The sequence below is a fragment of the Barbus barbus genome (assembly GCF_936440315.1).
Source record: "Barbus barbus genome assembly, chromosome: 5".
Lineage (NCBI taxonomy): Eukaryota > Metazoa > Chordata > Actinopteri > Cypriniformes > Cyprinidae > Barbus > Barbus barbus.
Window position 1 is genome coordinate 25,868,078 of NC_136733.1, and position 17,610 is coordinate 25,885,687.

A 17,610-nucleotide genomic window follows, 5' to 3' on the forward strand; every position below is an offset into this window, starting at 1 on the left:
GGAACCAAATTAAAATTAAAAATGTTTACTTTATTTATTTTTGTTTGACTGATTTGGAGCTAAAGGAGAATTTGACTAATGGATCAAGATGGTAAATTATAGTCGTAAAACTGTTACGAATATAAAACGTAGGCTACTGGAAACATGTTTACAACTTCATTGTACGACAATGTTGTCAATTCACATACAAAACAGCGCTGATTTTAATAGCATTTTAAAGCTTGCAAAAAATATGGTGTTTAATGCAATGCAAATCACATATGACTCTTTTTGAGCTGAATCATATACGTAGCTGCAATAAACAGAACTAGGACGCCTGGAGGGAAAGTGTAATGAACAGAAATATGACTACACATGGCTTTTAGGGCATTTGATTAGGACATTTTAATATCCCAGGTGATGACGTAATGACCATGACGTGTTGATTTCAAAGAATCACTAAAACGGTTCATTGTAAAGAACTCTTCAAAAGAACCGACTCTCATGAATCAGTCACTCCTTACTATGCTAGATTTGATTCGTGCTGCCTGGTGCTCAGCTCCGCCCTCGACTATCCGCACTGCTTGTGCTCGGCGCTGAGTGAGTGCACACTGCGGTCGGTGTGGGACAGGCGCACAGCAGCACAGCAACGGGGCTCTGGACGGTAAACTCCACAGATGAAGAAATGACTTCTGCTCATGCTCTGAGGTTTTTAAGCGCGACAGCTGATTGATTGTCAGGTTGTCGTATGACCAGTGTGAAGAGGACGCTGGAGATAGTGGGTGTACGGTTCCCGCAGCAGACGCGCAAGTTGTTGTCAGTATTGCAGGTCAGGGAGCGAGCGAGTGAGTGAGTTTGGTTTGGAGTTAGCTTGCTGATACGCTAAACTTATACGCTTTTAAATTAATCGCAGCTTGGAAATATGGCTTTGCGAGCGAGAGCACTGTATGACTTTAATTCAGAGAATCCAGGAGAGATATCGGTGAAAGAGCACGAGATCGTAACTCTGTACAGCGAGCAGGACATTGAGGGCTGGCTGGAGGGGGCGAACAGCAGAGGGGAGAAAGGGCTCTTGCCTGCGTCCTACGTCGAGATATTGAGGAATGACACCGTCTCGTCTTTTAACAACAACTCGCGATGTGCCAACATTCCCACTGGTGGTTTTGACTTCAAAAATCAGACTCAAGAGAGCTACAGCAATGCACCAGCATCCAGCTTCATAGCCTACCCTGAGCAGCAACAACAACAACATCATCCAGGGACTCCAGCCAGTGATGACGACTGGGATGATGACTGGGACGATCACTCATCTGTAGCTGATGAACCAGGGGTTGTTGGTGGAGGATTTAGGAATTATGAAGGAAACGGATCCTCTGGCTACAGCATATCCACCTCTTCCATGCCTAGAGGTGCACAGCAAGCCAAAAGTTCAGCAACGGTCAGCAGAAATCTGAACAGGTTCTCCACTTTCGTGAAGTCAGGCGGTGAGGCTTTTGTGCTTGGGGAAGCGTCTGGCTTTGTGAAGGATGGGGATAAAATCTGCGTTGTGATGGGTCAGTATGGTCCGGAGTGGCAGGAGAACCCGTACCCTTTCACTTGCACTATTGATGACCCCACCAAGCAGACCAAATTCAAAGGCATGAAGAGTTATATTTCCTACAAGCTGACGGCCACCCACACGCAGAGCCAGGTCAACAGAAGATATAAGCATTTCGATTGGCTCTACGCCAGATTGGTGGAGAAGTTTCCTGTCATTTCAGTGCCGCACATCCCTGAAAAACAAGCCACTGGCCGCTTCGAAGAAGACTTCATTTCGAAAAGGAGAAGAGGGTTGATATGGTGGATGAACCATATGACCAGCCACCCTGTACTAGCCCGGTGTGATGTTTTCCAGCACTTCCTCACCTGCTCCAGCACAGATGAAAAATCTTGGAAGCAGGGGAAGAGGAAAGCCGAGAAGGACGAGATGGTTGGTGCCAACTTCTTCCTCACCATCAGCACTCCAGCAGCCCCTCTTGACCTGCAAGACGTCGAAACCAGGATTGACGGATTCAAGGCCTTCACCAAGAAAATGGATGACAGCGCAATCCAAGTCAATGCCACTCTCAACGAGTTCGCGAGGAAGCAGATAGCTGGGTTTAAGAAAGAGTATCAGAAAGTGGGACTGTCTTTTAAATATCTAAGCCAAGCGTTCGAGATAGACCAGCAGTCGTACTCGGTCGGTTTGAACCAAGCAATTGCGTACACAGGGGAAGCCTATGAAGCTATTGGAGACTACTTTGTGGAGCAGCCTAAACAAGATGTGGACCCATTAATGGATTTGTTAGCCCTGTACCAAGGACACCTTACCAACTACCCTGATATCATCCATGTACAGAAAGGTATGCATTCGCTTATTTAATTGTATTATCATAAAATAAATATGCATGAAACTGTGTTTAGCCTGAGATCAGTGGGTATGATAGAAAACAGGGTCACCTGCTCTCAGAATTGTTTGAATTGAATTGAAGTGCCACTGATGAGTTCACTGGCCATCCTGGTTTCGTCTGACTGCTGAGTCACATGGGGTGAGCTTTTGCTGACGTGCTTTGTGTGCTTTTCCTGTGGCTGGTAAATCAGCCACATACAATGACAAAGACTGAAACTATTGACGTACTGCATTGTTCAAGGAAGGTTGACAGGGGAGTTTCAGTACACATGCAATCATTTGTGAATGGCATTGATTTGAGCATGGATATTATTGTGACACATTTCTGACACTTAACAGCTGATAATGTCCTTGATCATATTACAAAACGAGAGTCATTTTATTTCAGATCAAAAGCGTAAATGAATGCTTCATTTTTTAAAATCTGAAATCATGATGCTCCTGAATACAAATAAGGCCATCTGAGGGTGCAGGAAGTGTAACGGTCACACCTTCAGCTGGTTGATTAACTGCTTGAATATTTATGATGCTTACATTAACATTTGCAGAGTTCCTACAGTCTGAGATCATTATTTAGATCGACTTCCTTTTTTGACTCAGTCATTTTTAAGATGGAACCACTAGCTTGTAATGTAGCTCTCATAAAATGCATGATATCACATACATTTTTTAATCAAGACAATGTTCATTTTAAACAGGAGTGATTGTAAAGTGTGTTTTATTGTCTTCTCTCAGTTTCACTGCAGTTACATCATGCGGTAGTTATGATGTGTAACACAATGAAATGGCCAAACAAAAATCCACATCTATCATAAGAAACATTTATTGTCACAAGCTTATGAGCCCAGAGGCAAGACTTTATTATTAACGCACTAAAAAATAATATATAAAGGGGAAAAAATACATATATACACTACCATTCAAAAGTTTTGGGGTCAGTAAGACTTTTCTTCAATACCTTTTTCAGCAAAGATATTAAAATATTTTATAACATAGCATTTATATACTGATTGTCTTGTATGTTGGGGGGGGGGGGGGGGGGTTTAAAGAGGCTGACTTGAATTATAGGAAACTTTGAATTGTACATGCTGTTTCTACAGTCCACAATTTTGTGGCAACTTGAAACCACGACATGAACAAATAGTGTGCTTTTGTCAAAGCCCACAGAGATATCTAAGAGCTACAGGGTAGCATGCATTCATTTGTGTGCCATCTCCTTACGGGAATGTTTTGATCTTGTTGCTTTAAAAACAGTGGCCTAAATTTAGCTATATTTATTTTTATGAGTTAAATGTGTGAACCAGATGTTTAATGAGGTACAGACTGGTGCTGTAGACACCATCACTCTATTGTGACTCCATAATGCTTTGGAAAAATTGAAATGCTGTGTTGTACTTCCAGCAGAGAGGCCTCAGTCTGTGTCAGATCCAGCTGACTGTCTAGCACTGAGGTCACCTGTAGCTTGATGAAGCCCATATGCCATACATGAGCATTTTCCAAAAGGTGTAGGCCTAGTGTAGCCTATGTTAGCAAATTCTGATTGTCACTAGGGGTGGGAATCTTCAGGCACTTCATGATCTGATCCCATTCTGAGAGTCACGATCCGATTCCAAAACGATTCCTGATCTACATTTTTTCCCCAATTAATTCTTCTGCAGTGCAAATACATCTTTACAATTTTTCATCTTAACCAAAATTGCAGTTTCTATGCTTTTTGTTTATAGTTGGAATCTCTGTGGTCAGTACTGCCATCTTAAAAGTAAGGGTGTGAATCTTGTTTTCATGATTCAATTCACTTACGATTATCATTGACTACGTTTACATGGACATCAATACTCCGATTTTAATATGATTAAGACAATACTCTGATTAAGCATCTACCTTGTAAACAGATTTTTGATTACCTTAATCCGGCTAAAGTCATAATCGAAGTAAACAAATCGAATTAAGACGTGGAGTATTCCTATTGTAATCGCATTATCGCAGTGCAGTCCAGACATGTAAACACCTTAATCAAACTATTACCGTCGTGTAGGACTTTTCGCGCATTTTGCGACAGGATACACACACGACAGTGGTCAACTGTTTGATGGCAAATAAAAGAGCTTCAATGCCGCCGTCGTCTATATTTTCATTTAAATTTTAAATCAAATTTATTTTGTAATTTATTTACTTTATTTTATATTATATAAGCAGGCTACTTTTTAAGTAGCTTGATGTAACTTAAAAGTAGTACTTTTTCAAGCTCAGAATCATTGAAGAGAGAATCGCGATGCATCGGAGAATCAATCCCCCCCCCCAATTGTCACCATATAATGTTAGAATGGAAGAAATAGCCTTATTATAGATAAATGCTATTAGATTACATCTTTTCTCCATTGTGTCTGTTGTTTCACTCACAATTTCACGGTTAACTTGAGCAAACATCTACGTGTTTTTAAGAAACAATCATCCATTCTAGGCTTTGAATGAGTCCGTAGAAAACTATGAGCAAACCTGTCCACTTTCCATCACCTCCTGTGACAGAGGAAATACTGACATCAAGTCTTTGCTCTGACTAGAATGTCCAATGAAAAACAAAACCCCAATCAAGCAAATCCCTTGAGGGGTGTGGGGGGGGCCATAATAACCACTTCCTACCTCATCTCCCTAATAGACGTTCAGTTATCTATCTTTCAGAAGTAAAAATGATCATTTTGGCTTTTAATTCTGGTTGTATAGCTGTATTTGTTGCAGTTTCATCTTACATTTGCCATCTGTTTACCCACTCAAATGTTGTCACCCTTTTAATAAATCTCATGGCGATAGGAAAATCAATGCCATAAAACAAGTGCACCTCAGAAATAGTCTACAACCAACTAAACCACAACACACCTCAGTACACAACAGATGAAAGCTTCTGATTGGCTTCTACCTGTGTAAACCAATAAAATGCTTTGCTGTTTGTTTTGTTTTTTTTGGTGAGATTATCAAATTTCAAGACAGTCATAATGTCCACAGGGATAAATGATAGGGCTTTTTTATATAAAATACACATGAGCACAGCATGTATTGATTTGTTTCACTATAGAGCCTCCATTAGCAATGGAATTGAAGGTAGAGAGCCATTAGTGAACATATTGACGTTGGTATGGGATCCTTTTTTTCTATTGCTTCTCTGTGATGTGCATTGAAGAATGTGGTTCTTTTGACAATGAGAGGAAATAATGACTGTGATGTGATGTGGTTATTATAGCTGGGGAAGTTAGCATTGTGCATAGACCCTCAACCACACACAGCAAGGCCAGCTAAAAACCTGTTGCTGTTTGACACATTTCCAGTGCTCAGCTAACGTTATCTTTTGAGGTTAAGTCTGAAAAGACTCTCTTTCAGTGTAATTTGCTTTGTCGCCTTTTTCTCTTTTTCATGACACACAAGATTTTCTATAGTGTGCTATCTTCCAAGTCTTCTGAAGTCTGAAGTCTTCTGGTGCTGGGGAGGGGTGGGCTAACATTTATACATTTGAACATTTGATGTGAGGGGTCCTCATCTTAGCCCACCGCCTCCCCAGCACCACCTGCCTAGATCTGCCACAGGGATCTTACTCTCTCTAGCAGCAGCTATATGTTTCCTTTTAATTTTATGATCTGACCATTAGCAGATCTAGTCCACCAAGACCAATAAATTTTTTTTTAATCACAGTAAAAACAGTAATTTTGTGAAATATTCTAATTTAAATAAATGTAATTTAATGTGATGGCAAAGCTAAATTTTCAGCATCCATCAATATGCTGGTTTGGTGAAATATTTATTATTACAAGCAGTATGTAATATTTTGGTAAAAACTATAAAAAAAAAAAAAATCAGGATTCTTTGAATAGAAAGTTAAAAAATATTTGACACTAGTATTTTTTGTAGCAATGTCAAAAGTCTGCATGGTCACTTTTGATCAGTTTAATTCATCTATGCTGAATAAAAGTATTGATTTTGTCTCTTTGTATGACAAAGAGCAGCTGGAATATTCTGCTTAGTATTTTCTTTTGTGTTTTGCTGAAGGAGGAAAATAATGCAGGTTTGGGAATGACATGAGTGTGAGTAACTGATGACGAAATATTAATGTTGTGGTGAAGGACCACGTTAATCCATCAACCATAAAGGGAAGTACGTAATTGCTACTTTAAGCCTTCACTGTCACTGCAGTTTTTATCAGGAAAATGATGATTGGAGTCATGAGATTCAGCCACCAAAGAAGAGACAGCAGCCAAATGGGCTGAAAGATAAAATTCATTGGTCTCTATTCTTGCAAATATCTTCCAATTCACAGCTGATGACTTTTGTATTATCCTAATGCCCATGAATTCCAAAGCAAATTGGAATTGCTCTCACTCACTTTTGCCAATGATCTGCATTTGCCTTCTCATTTGTTTGAAAAGCCAAATAATTTCTTTGTTTGTAAGGCTGGAATATATAATCGGCCACCTGTGTCATCATTCAACCAAATTCCCGTGTCAAATGTCATGATCCATGTCTTGGTAATATGGTCGGGGAATAATTATGGGACTTGTTCTCTGGTCGCAGTTCAATGGCAGGACTGTGTTGTGTAATAGCACATATTACGTAATGCTTGAAGAGGTTCTGCAGCAGCAGGCTTTATTGTGGCCCAGTATTGTGCCCCCACCCTTTTTTCTCAGACCATTTCCATACAACTGGTTTGCATTGCAGCCTTGTAGTAGCTCTTATGTTTGATATTCCTCCTAAAAGATATTTTATATGATTGTTAGCAGTAAATGTAGTTTAACTAAAGCCTTAATTGAGAGAACATGTTTTGTGGTTTGAATAATGCAAAATGTATTTGATTTAGATCTGTATCCTATTTTTAGCATGTACTATTATTAACTGAGGTGTTTGTATAATCTGTAAATTGTCAGATAAGTGGTCTCCACTCCAGCTCTGGACATGGTCTCGGGATGCTATGTTGTTTGTGTGATAGAGTTTCATGGCTTTCTTAAGGCCCTATGAAATCCGCTTTATTTTTTTACAAATTCCATTTAATTTTTTCTGGATTCTGTCTTTTTCCATTTAAATTTTTCTAGACTCAGTTTTAATGGTTAAATAACATTTTATTAATAAAAAAAAAATCATGAAATTATGAAACTTACACAATTTAACAGCAATTTATTAAATGTTTAACAAACTTTAAGGCCTATTAATTATTATTATTTTCACTCAAACTTAGTTTTATATTTGTCAAATTGTGATTTCCATTAATTTTCTGGATTCCATTTTAATGGCTTCATTAAAGTTTAATAATCAAAAGCATCTCTAAATAACTGTTTAAAAAAAAAAAATAATAATAATTTTTTCAGAAATACGGTTACATTTTTCTGGGAAATAAATTCTAGTAAATATATTTTTTTTCTGGTAAATATTCCTTAAAAATAATGTTTTAATAATAGTAGTAGTAGTAGTAGTAGATACTAGTCCATTATCACGTTTTGATTGAAGTGTACTAACCTACTTTAGATTTATTCATCCAAAATTTGGCAAATTCCATGACATTCTGTGTTATACAGTAAATTCCATTCCACGATTCAGTTCGCTTTTTCTGCATCGTGGAAATTGTAGGGCCCTACTTTTTGAAGTCTGATTACTTGCTTATAATTTGTAAAGTGACATGTTTATTAAATTTAAACTGTTATATTGTTACATTTTCAAATAAGTGGCATCATTTTTTAGTTTACGGACTTAGCCTCGTTTTTTGAACTCTAACTAAAGTCAAGTCTATAAAACTATTAAAGAAATGAAAATTCGCCCTAATTTGTAAATGCATGCTATTACTCTTATTGTGAACAAATTATCCATGCATATTTTTCATTTTCAAAAAATGTTTTGAGCTTGTAATGTTTAATCAAGATGTCTTTAAACTCAACTTTCTAGTGAAACTTCTCTCTGGTAACAAATGCCAGATCTTTCCATCATTTAGTTAATTTAAACCCCGCTCCAATACAAATGACTGCAAGCTTGCATTCATTTTTGAGTGCAGCAGCCACATCTTAAAATCCCCATTAAAACAACTAATGATAAGAAAAAATTCCCAGCCCTACATTTTGTTCCTTTTTCGATGAGCCCTTTTATTCTGATGTACATCACAATAAGGAAGAAAAGATCTGTTTCTGCTTCCGTTTCACGTCTAAAAAAACTTTACTGTATGTCAGAAAATGTCACAAGGGGCAGTCCAGTGTAAATAATGCCTGCAAGAGACTAGTGTTTCCAGTAGACTAGTGTAGACTAGTGTTTCCAGTCTCAAGGAAAGAGATGGTCTCATGATGTCAGAAGATGGTGAAAAAATAAATGCATTCAGTTCCTTAAAATGAAACATAATTAGTAAAGCGATTTTGACACTCTACATTTAAAATAGTTTTTACTCTATTACTGTCTTTCATCTTTGACCTGCATCTTGTCTTCCTTTAAATGCACTTGTCTTTCTCTTGTGTGCTCTTTTGAACTGTAATGAGAGTCTATGCGTGTGTGTGCGCGTTTTTGTGACAAATGAGGACATAAATTTGTATAATGACACAGATATGACATGGGTATTACAAGGTGAAGGTGACTTATGAGGACATTGCCCCATGTCCCCACTTTTCAAAACGCTTATAAATCATACAGAGTGATTTTTTTGGGGGGAAAGTAGAAATGCACAGTCTCCTGTGAGGGCTAAGTTTAGGTGTAGGGCAACAGCACATACAGTTTGTACAATATAAAAACCATTACGCATATGGGATGTCCCCACTTTTCACAAAAAAGTGTGTGTTTTGTTTCCAGCAAGTGTGTGTTTCCAGCAATCTGGGTTACCCTGAAGGCTTCTTTGGCCAGAAGGCAGAATGTGTGGAGTTTGGGGGGGACGGGACGTTTGAGAATGTCTTGCATGTTTCTCCTCACTGAGGAGGGAAGTCACTTTGAGCATTTATGATTCAGCTGCATCGACTGGATTAGACCGTCCCTTGCTAAGAAGTCACAGTTCGCACTTTTTATAGCTTCCTTTAATTTTTTTTTTGGTCCCATTTTATATTAGGTGGCCTTAACTACTATGTACTTACATCAAAAAATAAGTACAATGTACTTATTGTGGTCATATTGCATTGCAAAACACATTTGCTGCTATTGAGGTGGGATACAGGTAAGGTTAGGGACAGGTTTGGTGGTATGGGTAGGTGTATGGGTAGGTTTAAGGGTGGGTTACGGTGTAAGGGATTGGTCAACCGTGTAAATATAAATGTAATTACAGAAATTAATTACAGATGTAATTACATATAGGTATTTTAAAAAATATAAGTACAATGTAAAAACACGCATGTACATGTGCATTGTACCAAATGATTAATTGAAATGTAAGTACATAGTAGTTAAGGCCACCTAATATAAAGTGGGACCTTTTTTTTTTTTTTTTTTTTTTGGTAAACTCTCTATTTTTATTTTTGTTATCTTCAATTGTAGTTTTTGTCTTTTGTAGTTTTTTATTAATAAACTTGCTTCAGAGAAGGTGTGTTACTGTTGAAGTTGGGAAATGTATCAGCCTTCTTATCTATACCACAAAGCCACTTTCTCAAGTAAAATAGTCTTAAGTCTTGAGTGAGGGGTGCAGGATTTCTTCATTCCCAAAGACAAACATAATACACACTACCTTTCAAACGTTTGGGGTTGCTAAGATTTTTTTCATGCTTTGAAAGAAGTCTCTATCCTTTACCAATATTTTTTGATCGTAAAACAGTAATATTGTGAAATATTTGTACAATTTAAAATTATTATCTAGTTGAATATATTTTGAAGTGTAATTAATTTCAGTGATGGCAAAGCTGAAATTTCAGCTACCATTTCTCCAGTCTTTAGTCTCTAATGATCACACAATCTTTCATAAATCATTTTGTGATCAGTTTTATTCATCCTTGCTGAATAAAAGTAGTTTTTTTTACTATCCTACTGACCCCTGTAGTGTACACGGAGTGTTTACTTAACATCTGATATTTCACCAATATACAGTTATTAAATGCTCACCAGCATTTCTACACTCAAAGAACCAGTAACGGTTCTTCCTTCCAGTTAGATGCACTTCTCTTTCCTTGTAAGGTGGAAGATCCTGTTTGATGACTATGACTGTTATTATGTCAAGTAACTCAATTATGTCAAGTAACAAGTGTGGCACTAACTAGTTCATTCTCATTTTCCGTCATTGTAATGTGAACTAGGCTGGTAAAAGTGACATCTTTGACGTTCACTGATCTTGTTGGAAGTTTTATCAGTACCGTAGTACAAGCAATTGTTTTGAGCATTTTGCTATAAATAGTTATTATATGTGTATTATCTGTGAACTCAATTGTGATTGGTTAATCGTGGCATTCTGCAGTCAAACATTTTTGTATAATGAAATTAGCTAATTATTTTGTAAAGCTCGTTTCACATCTCTCGTATCACTCTGCAAGCTCTTTCCTTTCTCATAATAAAATAATCTCAAATCAATATTCCATGAACACTTATTTTTTAATTACTGAGTAGCCATGTACGTGGGGTAATGTACAGTCAGTTGGTCATTATAGTAAAATAAACACCCTCAGAGTGACCTTCTCACCCTGTCTGGGTTTAATTTGCGACAATGACTGGCTTATAGTACATTATTATATTGTATATGCTAGTGATAAACACTTCTCTTTTTCCCTTTTATTTTTAGACTGCACTTTCGCGAGTGTTTTTCCTTGCTAAGTAATTTCCACTAAGAAAAAAGCAGCCCTGTCTGTTGATGACAATGCAAAAATGTCTCCAATCTGGCACAGTCAAGCTGCTTTCTAAATAGGCAAACATGTGATTTTACTGCATTTCATATAACTTCCATGTTTGAAGAGCTTGCAAGACTCTTTTGCAATAATGGCAGGGCTTGACGCAGATGGCACATTGCTCATTACTCATTCGCTTTACTTCCTATTGTAGACAAAAGATCTAGAACAACAGATTTTAAACCAGCATTCATTTCAAATATACATTCAAAGGCACCAGCTGTAGTGAAATCAATTTTTTTGTATTAGCTTGAAGCGTGTTGGCTATATCCAAGCAATTATTGAAGTAAACAATCATTTAAAAAAATAAAATAAGAAAAAAACAAGCAAAATTGGTCAAATAAAAAAAGAATAGAACAAAGACATGAAATGAAATGGACAGTGTCAAGTTCTTTATAAGTATACTTCCCCAAACTATGAAAACACCTGGTCTAAAGTGTAGCAAACATGCCAGAGATAAATAGTAAATTGATAAATATCTCTTCACATTCATGCAAAAGTACAGACGAGTATAACCTTTTGAGCCATTTATCAACTTTTTATATATTTATAACTTCCCTCTTGATTGAATCTGAGTCAATATTTAATCTCATCCTGGTTCCGCTGTCTTCACAGGTGCTTTGACGAAGGTGAAGGACAGCCAGAAGCATGTAGAGGAAGGGAAGATGGAGGGCCAGCAGGCAGATGGGATCAGGGAACGCTGCAACATCATCTCTTTCGCCACACTGGCTGAGATCCAGCACTTCCATCAGACTCGAGTACGGGACTTCAAGTCCCAGATGCAACATTACCTACAGCAGCAGATCAGCTTCTTCCAGAAGGTCACAGGCAAGCTGGAGGAAGCACTGCAGAAGTATGACAATGCCTAAATGAACCCTGTTCGAATTGGACTGACAGAGCTTCACCTTTTACTGGCAGACAGCCAGGCAAGAATTAGCCAGCCCCTAGCAATATACGACAAACTAAGAGTCTAAAATTTATGAAATCTATCCCCATGTAATGAACGTTTATTATAAGGAACTGAAGATTGTTTGGGGTGAGTATATGTGAGTTTGGACTGTGTTTTCCTCTCTGAAACTAACGAGGAAAACAGACACGAGAACAGAGAGCATCGAATGTCTTCGATCCTGCTACTAATGTCATATTTTAAAGGTGTTCTTCACACGGATGAATGAGATATTGATATGACTCGAGGAGTTTGCGTGGCTCCTCACTGCCACCTTTTAAATGCTCAAGACCCCCTTAGCCGTTCTCAGATGTTTACAGACCCAACAGAGCCGCTGTCTTCACTGTTGTGCCTTTCAATCTTGTCTCGTTGGTGTTTTTATAATTTCTTAAAAATAACTATATATTACTCTTATTCCGAGATTTGTTTTTATGAGGTTTGATTTTATTATCTTATACAAATGTCACTCCTGCTTAAAATGGCAGACAAAGGAGTAGCTGGCTCGTGTTTGGAGATAAGCGTGGGAGTAGCTGGACGTAATGCCCTAGTTTGGTATCCCATCTGATTTATTTCCCCTTCCCCTCCCCTTGATATTTTGGTTCCAGTGCAAAATAAGAATTTGCATTTGAGAGAAAAAACAGTAACCGTCATCAGATCACCTGCCGTCACTGGGAAACAACTGAGCAGGAACCTAAAAAATTGTTTAAATGTGATGTAAACAGGAAGCACAACACACTCAGGATAACAAGAGTTCATTTTGGACACCATTTTTTCAGACATAATACTCAAAACTAATGGTCCCAAGGTGCTCAGAGAATCCAGTTTATTTTCTACTGCACGTTTTTACTTCTCATTGTGCAAGATAAACCACACCAAGATGTCCTGAATTGTTAAAGATTCCAAATAAACTGCTCACCTAACTGCTCGTTGCATTGAATACATTTTTGTATTGTATGTGTTTTGAGCTATAGGCATTTCAAACAGTTTTCCTAAAAGAGCACATTTTTCTCTTTCCCTGGTTTATTCAGTATATATGACCAATATTGACGCAGTTTCAGTGCAAACATGAGTGATGTGTTGAAGGAAGGAGGAAAGCTTTTAAAAATGCATCTTCTTACTGGTGTTGCTGCATGAAATGTGAAAATGGATGCAGATGTTTGTCAACACAATCATGAGGTTTGGCTGGAAACATATTTTCACCTTGTACATGATGATGATGGTAATAACAGACACTTGTGATTGTTCATTTGCATCAGCAATAAAGAACATTCTCTACACTGATCACTTTATATCCCATTTACCATTCATTAGGAATGAGATTTTTACAATATTTCTACATTATTTTTACAAACTCTATTGGATTTAGGCACTTTATTTGAGTCTCAATTCTAAATGAATGGTCATTATTTACCATCTACTCATTTGATGCTGTTTGGAGAATCAGTCGGTAACAATATGTAAAGTGATTGCTGTCAGTTACAAGTGATTTTTCGGTTGATGAGAGGAGTGTTCACTGGGAATAGTGACACATGCTTTTTCAAGGACAAGCCGTGGGAACGCAGCCTGTTTGCCAGACCTGCCTGCTTTTCTAGTTGGCCCAGGCACAACCGCTTTCCTCAGAACTGGCTGTAAACACTGAAGCGCGCTCCGCTTTCAGCGGGATGGGTCTACAGGAGGTGTGCCAAGCAAGCCTACTAATGCCAGCCATGCACAGTCCTGTCTCAAAGTCCTCACTTTACTGGAGATTTCCAAGATAAAAAGGGCACGTTGATCCAAAACCTCAGTATCAAGCTAGTCCAGACGTATGAAACATCCTGCTTTGCTTTATTTTACAATACTGTGATTCAAGCTTATCAAACACAATGGTGTGATGCTTAGAAATGCAATAAATGTCCCCCAGTTAGTTCATTTCATGTGATTTTACCTTTTTCTGCCATTATTTTGGTAATTTGGTCCAAACTCCGAAACAGTTTGGATTAAATAATATCTCGGTCTTTTCCTGTTTAGGCTATGTCACCCAGATTTCTCAGTGTGACCACATCTGCTGTGTAATTGTGCTAGCATGTGACCACGCCGTTAGGGTTGTGCTCACCAGTCAGGGCGCACATCTAGTGTCACAATATATGCACGTATTGAACACTTGCCACAGCACAAGGCATGCAGCGCTGTAGGTGCCAGAATGCTAAACGCTGGCTTTAAATGGCTTCACAGGAAATGCATTCCAGATGTTTGAAACTGCAGGAACACAAGTTCCTCCCAAAGGAGCTGATGGAGCGGTGTTAATTATCACACTATATGGTATCAGTAGATTTCAAAAATACCACATTCACTTTAAATTCGATCTAATGTAAAATGTTACATAAATAGACAATAATTAATGAATCATCATAATAGCTGTTCCCCATAGAAAATATATATATATATATAGAATTATTAGAACATTAATATATATTTTATTTATTTTTAAATAGTTAAGATTTTAGAACCTCTATGATAAGTTTGTTTTTAATACTAGTGATGAGTGAGTTTTCAGTTTGCGTAATAACTAAATTGGAGTCCTGAGATTCTTTCACGTATTAAACTCAATTTTAGTTCCACCCTCTTGAGGAATGCCGCCACCACAACCCAAAATTCCTCCCTAATAATTGAAGAACATTACAGTCAAAGCAGTTCACTGTGTATGTCTAATTAGCAAATGGCTTTCTATATTGCTCATGCTGGACTATATCTAACCCTATTTGAGAAACACACAAACAGTGAATGCTGTTCCTTGTTACATGGCTAATATGTTTATCATATTACCACGAGGACATGAGTGGGTTTATAATGGCTCAGGCATTGACCTAACTGCAGAAAAACAACTGTGTTGTTGTCTTACATCTTTTTTTTTTTGACATTTTTAATATTTTATACAAGTTTTACATTGAAAGCCAGCAAACAAAAGGAAAAAATAAATATAAATATAGTGTAAAGCAATATACACTTAGGTGATATTAAAAAGGAAATATGAACTGTACTACCATTCAAATATTTTGAGTTGGATATTAATGTTTTTGAAAGACATCTCTTATTCTCACCAATACTGTATTTATTTGATAAAAAATACAGTTAAACAGTTATAATGTAAAATATGATTAATATTCAAAATAATTCAAAATAAATTATTTTGAATATTAATCATATTTTACAGCATTTGAAATATTGTTCAAAATAATTTTCTATTTTAATATATATTAAAAAGTAATAGATTCCTGTCAAAATCTGAATTTTCAGTAGCTGTTTCTCTAGTCTTCAGTTTCTCATAATAAAAAAATACTGTAAAATTCTAATTATTTTACATTTTATTCACAATTTTTGGATTAGATTTGGTAATAATAAATAATTATTATTAAACAATTACAGCTGGATTGCCTGTCATTAAATGAATCAAAATAACATGTCCCATTTCACTATAGATTTTCCTGACAAGAAGTAATGCTGATCTTTAATTATGCATGAGTTCACTGACATGCTGCAGTATTTCCAGGTCAATTGCATGCAGTGCTACAGTTTCCCAGCATACTTGAGCAGTGCCAAGAACTTGCTGTCTGAACTTCTGTTTCCAATCACAGGGCTTTGATGTGCACTTGACCTGCTGAGGGTGTGTGGACTCCACACCATTCTTATAGCCTACAGGATGGACTATACTGGAAAACCCCAGAAAACCACTCCACAAACTGTGTGACTGCAGATTCCGATGTTACGGGTTCATATCCTTGGTTTTTACCATAGAAATTCCCAGCAAGCTATACCATGTTCTAATGAGATTTTGAGGTCATTAGAAAATTAGCTGTTTTGCATCCCAAGAGGAACTAGTGTTCACGGGAAGACACTCCATTCAACCCACACACTACATGGCTGCATTTCCCAAAAACATCGTAAGCTTAAGTACATCGTAGAACCATTGAAACCAATGGAGATACGATCAACTTAAGCTTACGATGCTTATGGGAAACGCAGCCCAGGTCTTTTACTTTCATTTCATTTACTTTCGACATTATCTCAGTGTTGTGAATCTCACACATATCAAATGTGTTTAGCCCACTTCCTGTTTGTTTTAAATACATTCTGCCAATCTTGTGATTCTTGCGCTTTGACAGCTTAATGCAGATAATATAGACCATAGAATAAGTATGAGTTCCCAAACTAGACCAAAAATATCCATGAAATATACAGGCAAATCAAGTAAGCTCTTTGTTAATGTATCTTTGCAGCAAAAATTTAGCCAGCCCTTAAGCATAACAAGCAGCGATATCCCATTAGGTAATGCTGGCGGTGCACAACGGACCATTAACTTGACCTGCCCACTCTCAAGTGAATTGGAGACACACTACATTATACTTAAAGCAGGGTTTGTATTTTATTTCATTTCATTTTATTTTTATGTATTTTTATTTATATTTTTTTAAACAGGAAGTGGGCTAAACACATATGATATACTGTATGTGTTATTCACAAGACAAGAGTTCACAAGGTGCAACACTGTTAGAGTCTTGTGACTATGAGAAGGAATAAAAGTTAAAACGGCTTGCCATATTGTGACTTGCCTCAGCATTTCTCTTCATTCTTTAAGTGATAATGATATTTTCTAATAAATCACAGGCAATACTGCAGTTAATTATTATTTTTTTAAACTGTTTGTCCTCAGAATTAATATTTATTTGGATTTTTAGATTTATTTTTGAACATTTTATTCTATTGATAATTCTAATTTTATGTTTCTCTTCAATTTAGTACATCTAACAGTACTCGAATAGTGACAAAAACAATAGTAAAATAAGAGAGAGAGAGAGAGAAAATATTTTCTAAATAATATTTATAATATTTCATTTATCACAGTATAAATGAGTCGTCATGCATTAAAATATGTTGCTGCCTATATTTTTGGAAGAGGTCCCTCACAAAATGATCAGACCTGGCAGAAAGATCTGGAATGTGAGAGCAGTGGGCATTCTTCACCGCTGTGTTGTTTTTACAGCCCCACACAGGAAGCCCAATCTAGCAGGGCCTCATTCATGTCTGAAAAACGCTGACTGCTTGCCAAGTGCCTCGATCACACACACACGCGGTTGATGAAGTGTGTGAACCTGAGAAAAGCATGATTTAGCTCTCTTTCAATAATCTTTCATTTTAATTTTAATTTGACTAAATTCAGAAAACAAAAGATGGTAGTGCATCATTTTTTATCTTAATTGCACAAAACACATACAATTTGAGGTCTGAGGGGACTATTTTATGAAATTCTTCGTATAAGCACTCATATTGAATAATGTTCTGACCATTGATTTTTCAGACTGTGTAGAAATTATCTTCCTTTTTTAATTTAACACAGTAATTGGAGCTGTTTTGGGTGAGTGAGAAATTGGGTAATGTAAACACAACTGGTGCTCCTATGTGTACATTTCTTGCTTCAT

The 17,610-nt window shown here is 37.0% G+C and overlaps 1 protein-coding gene across 1 annotated transcript; it reads left to right on the top strand.

Annotated features, from left to right (window-relative positions):
• Nucleotides 1-556: 556 nt before the first annotated feature.
• LOC306869779 (sorting nexin-18-like) lies at nucleotides 557-14,069 on the top strand. Its single transcript, XM_079416684.1, has 2 exons — nucleotides 557-2,360; nucleotides 11,827-14,069. The coding sequence occupies exons 1-2, from the start codon at nucleotides 902-904 to the stop codon at nucleotides 12,078-12,080; spliced, it is 1,713 nt and encodes a 570-aa protein (XP_079272810.1). The 5' UTR covers nucleotides 557-901; the 3' UTR covers nucleotides 12,081-14,069.
• Nucleotides 14,070-17,610: the final 3,541 nt, after the last annotated feature.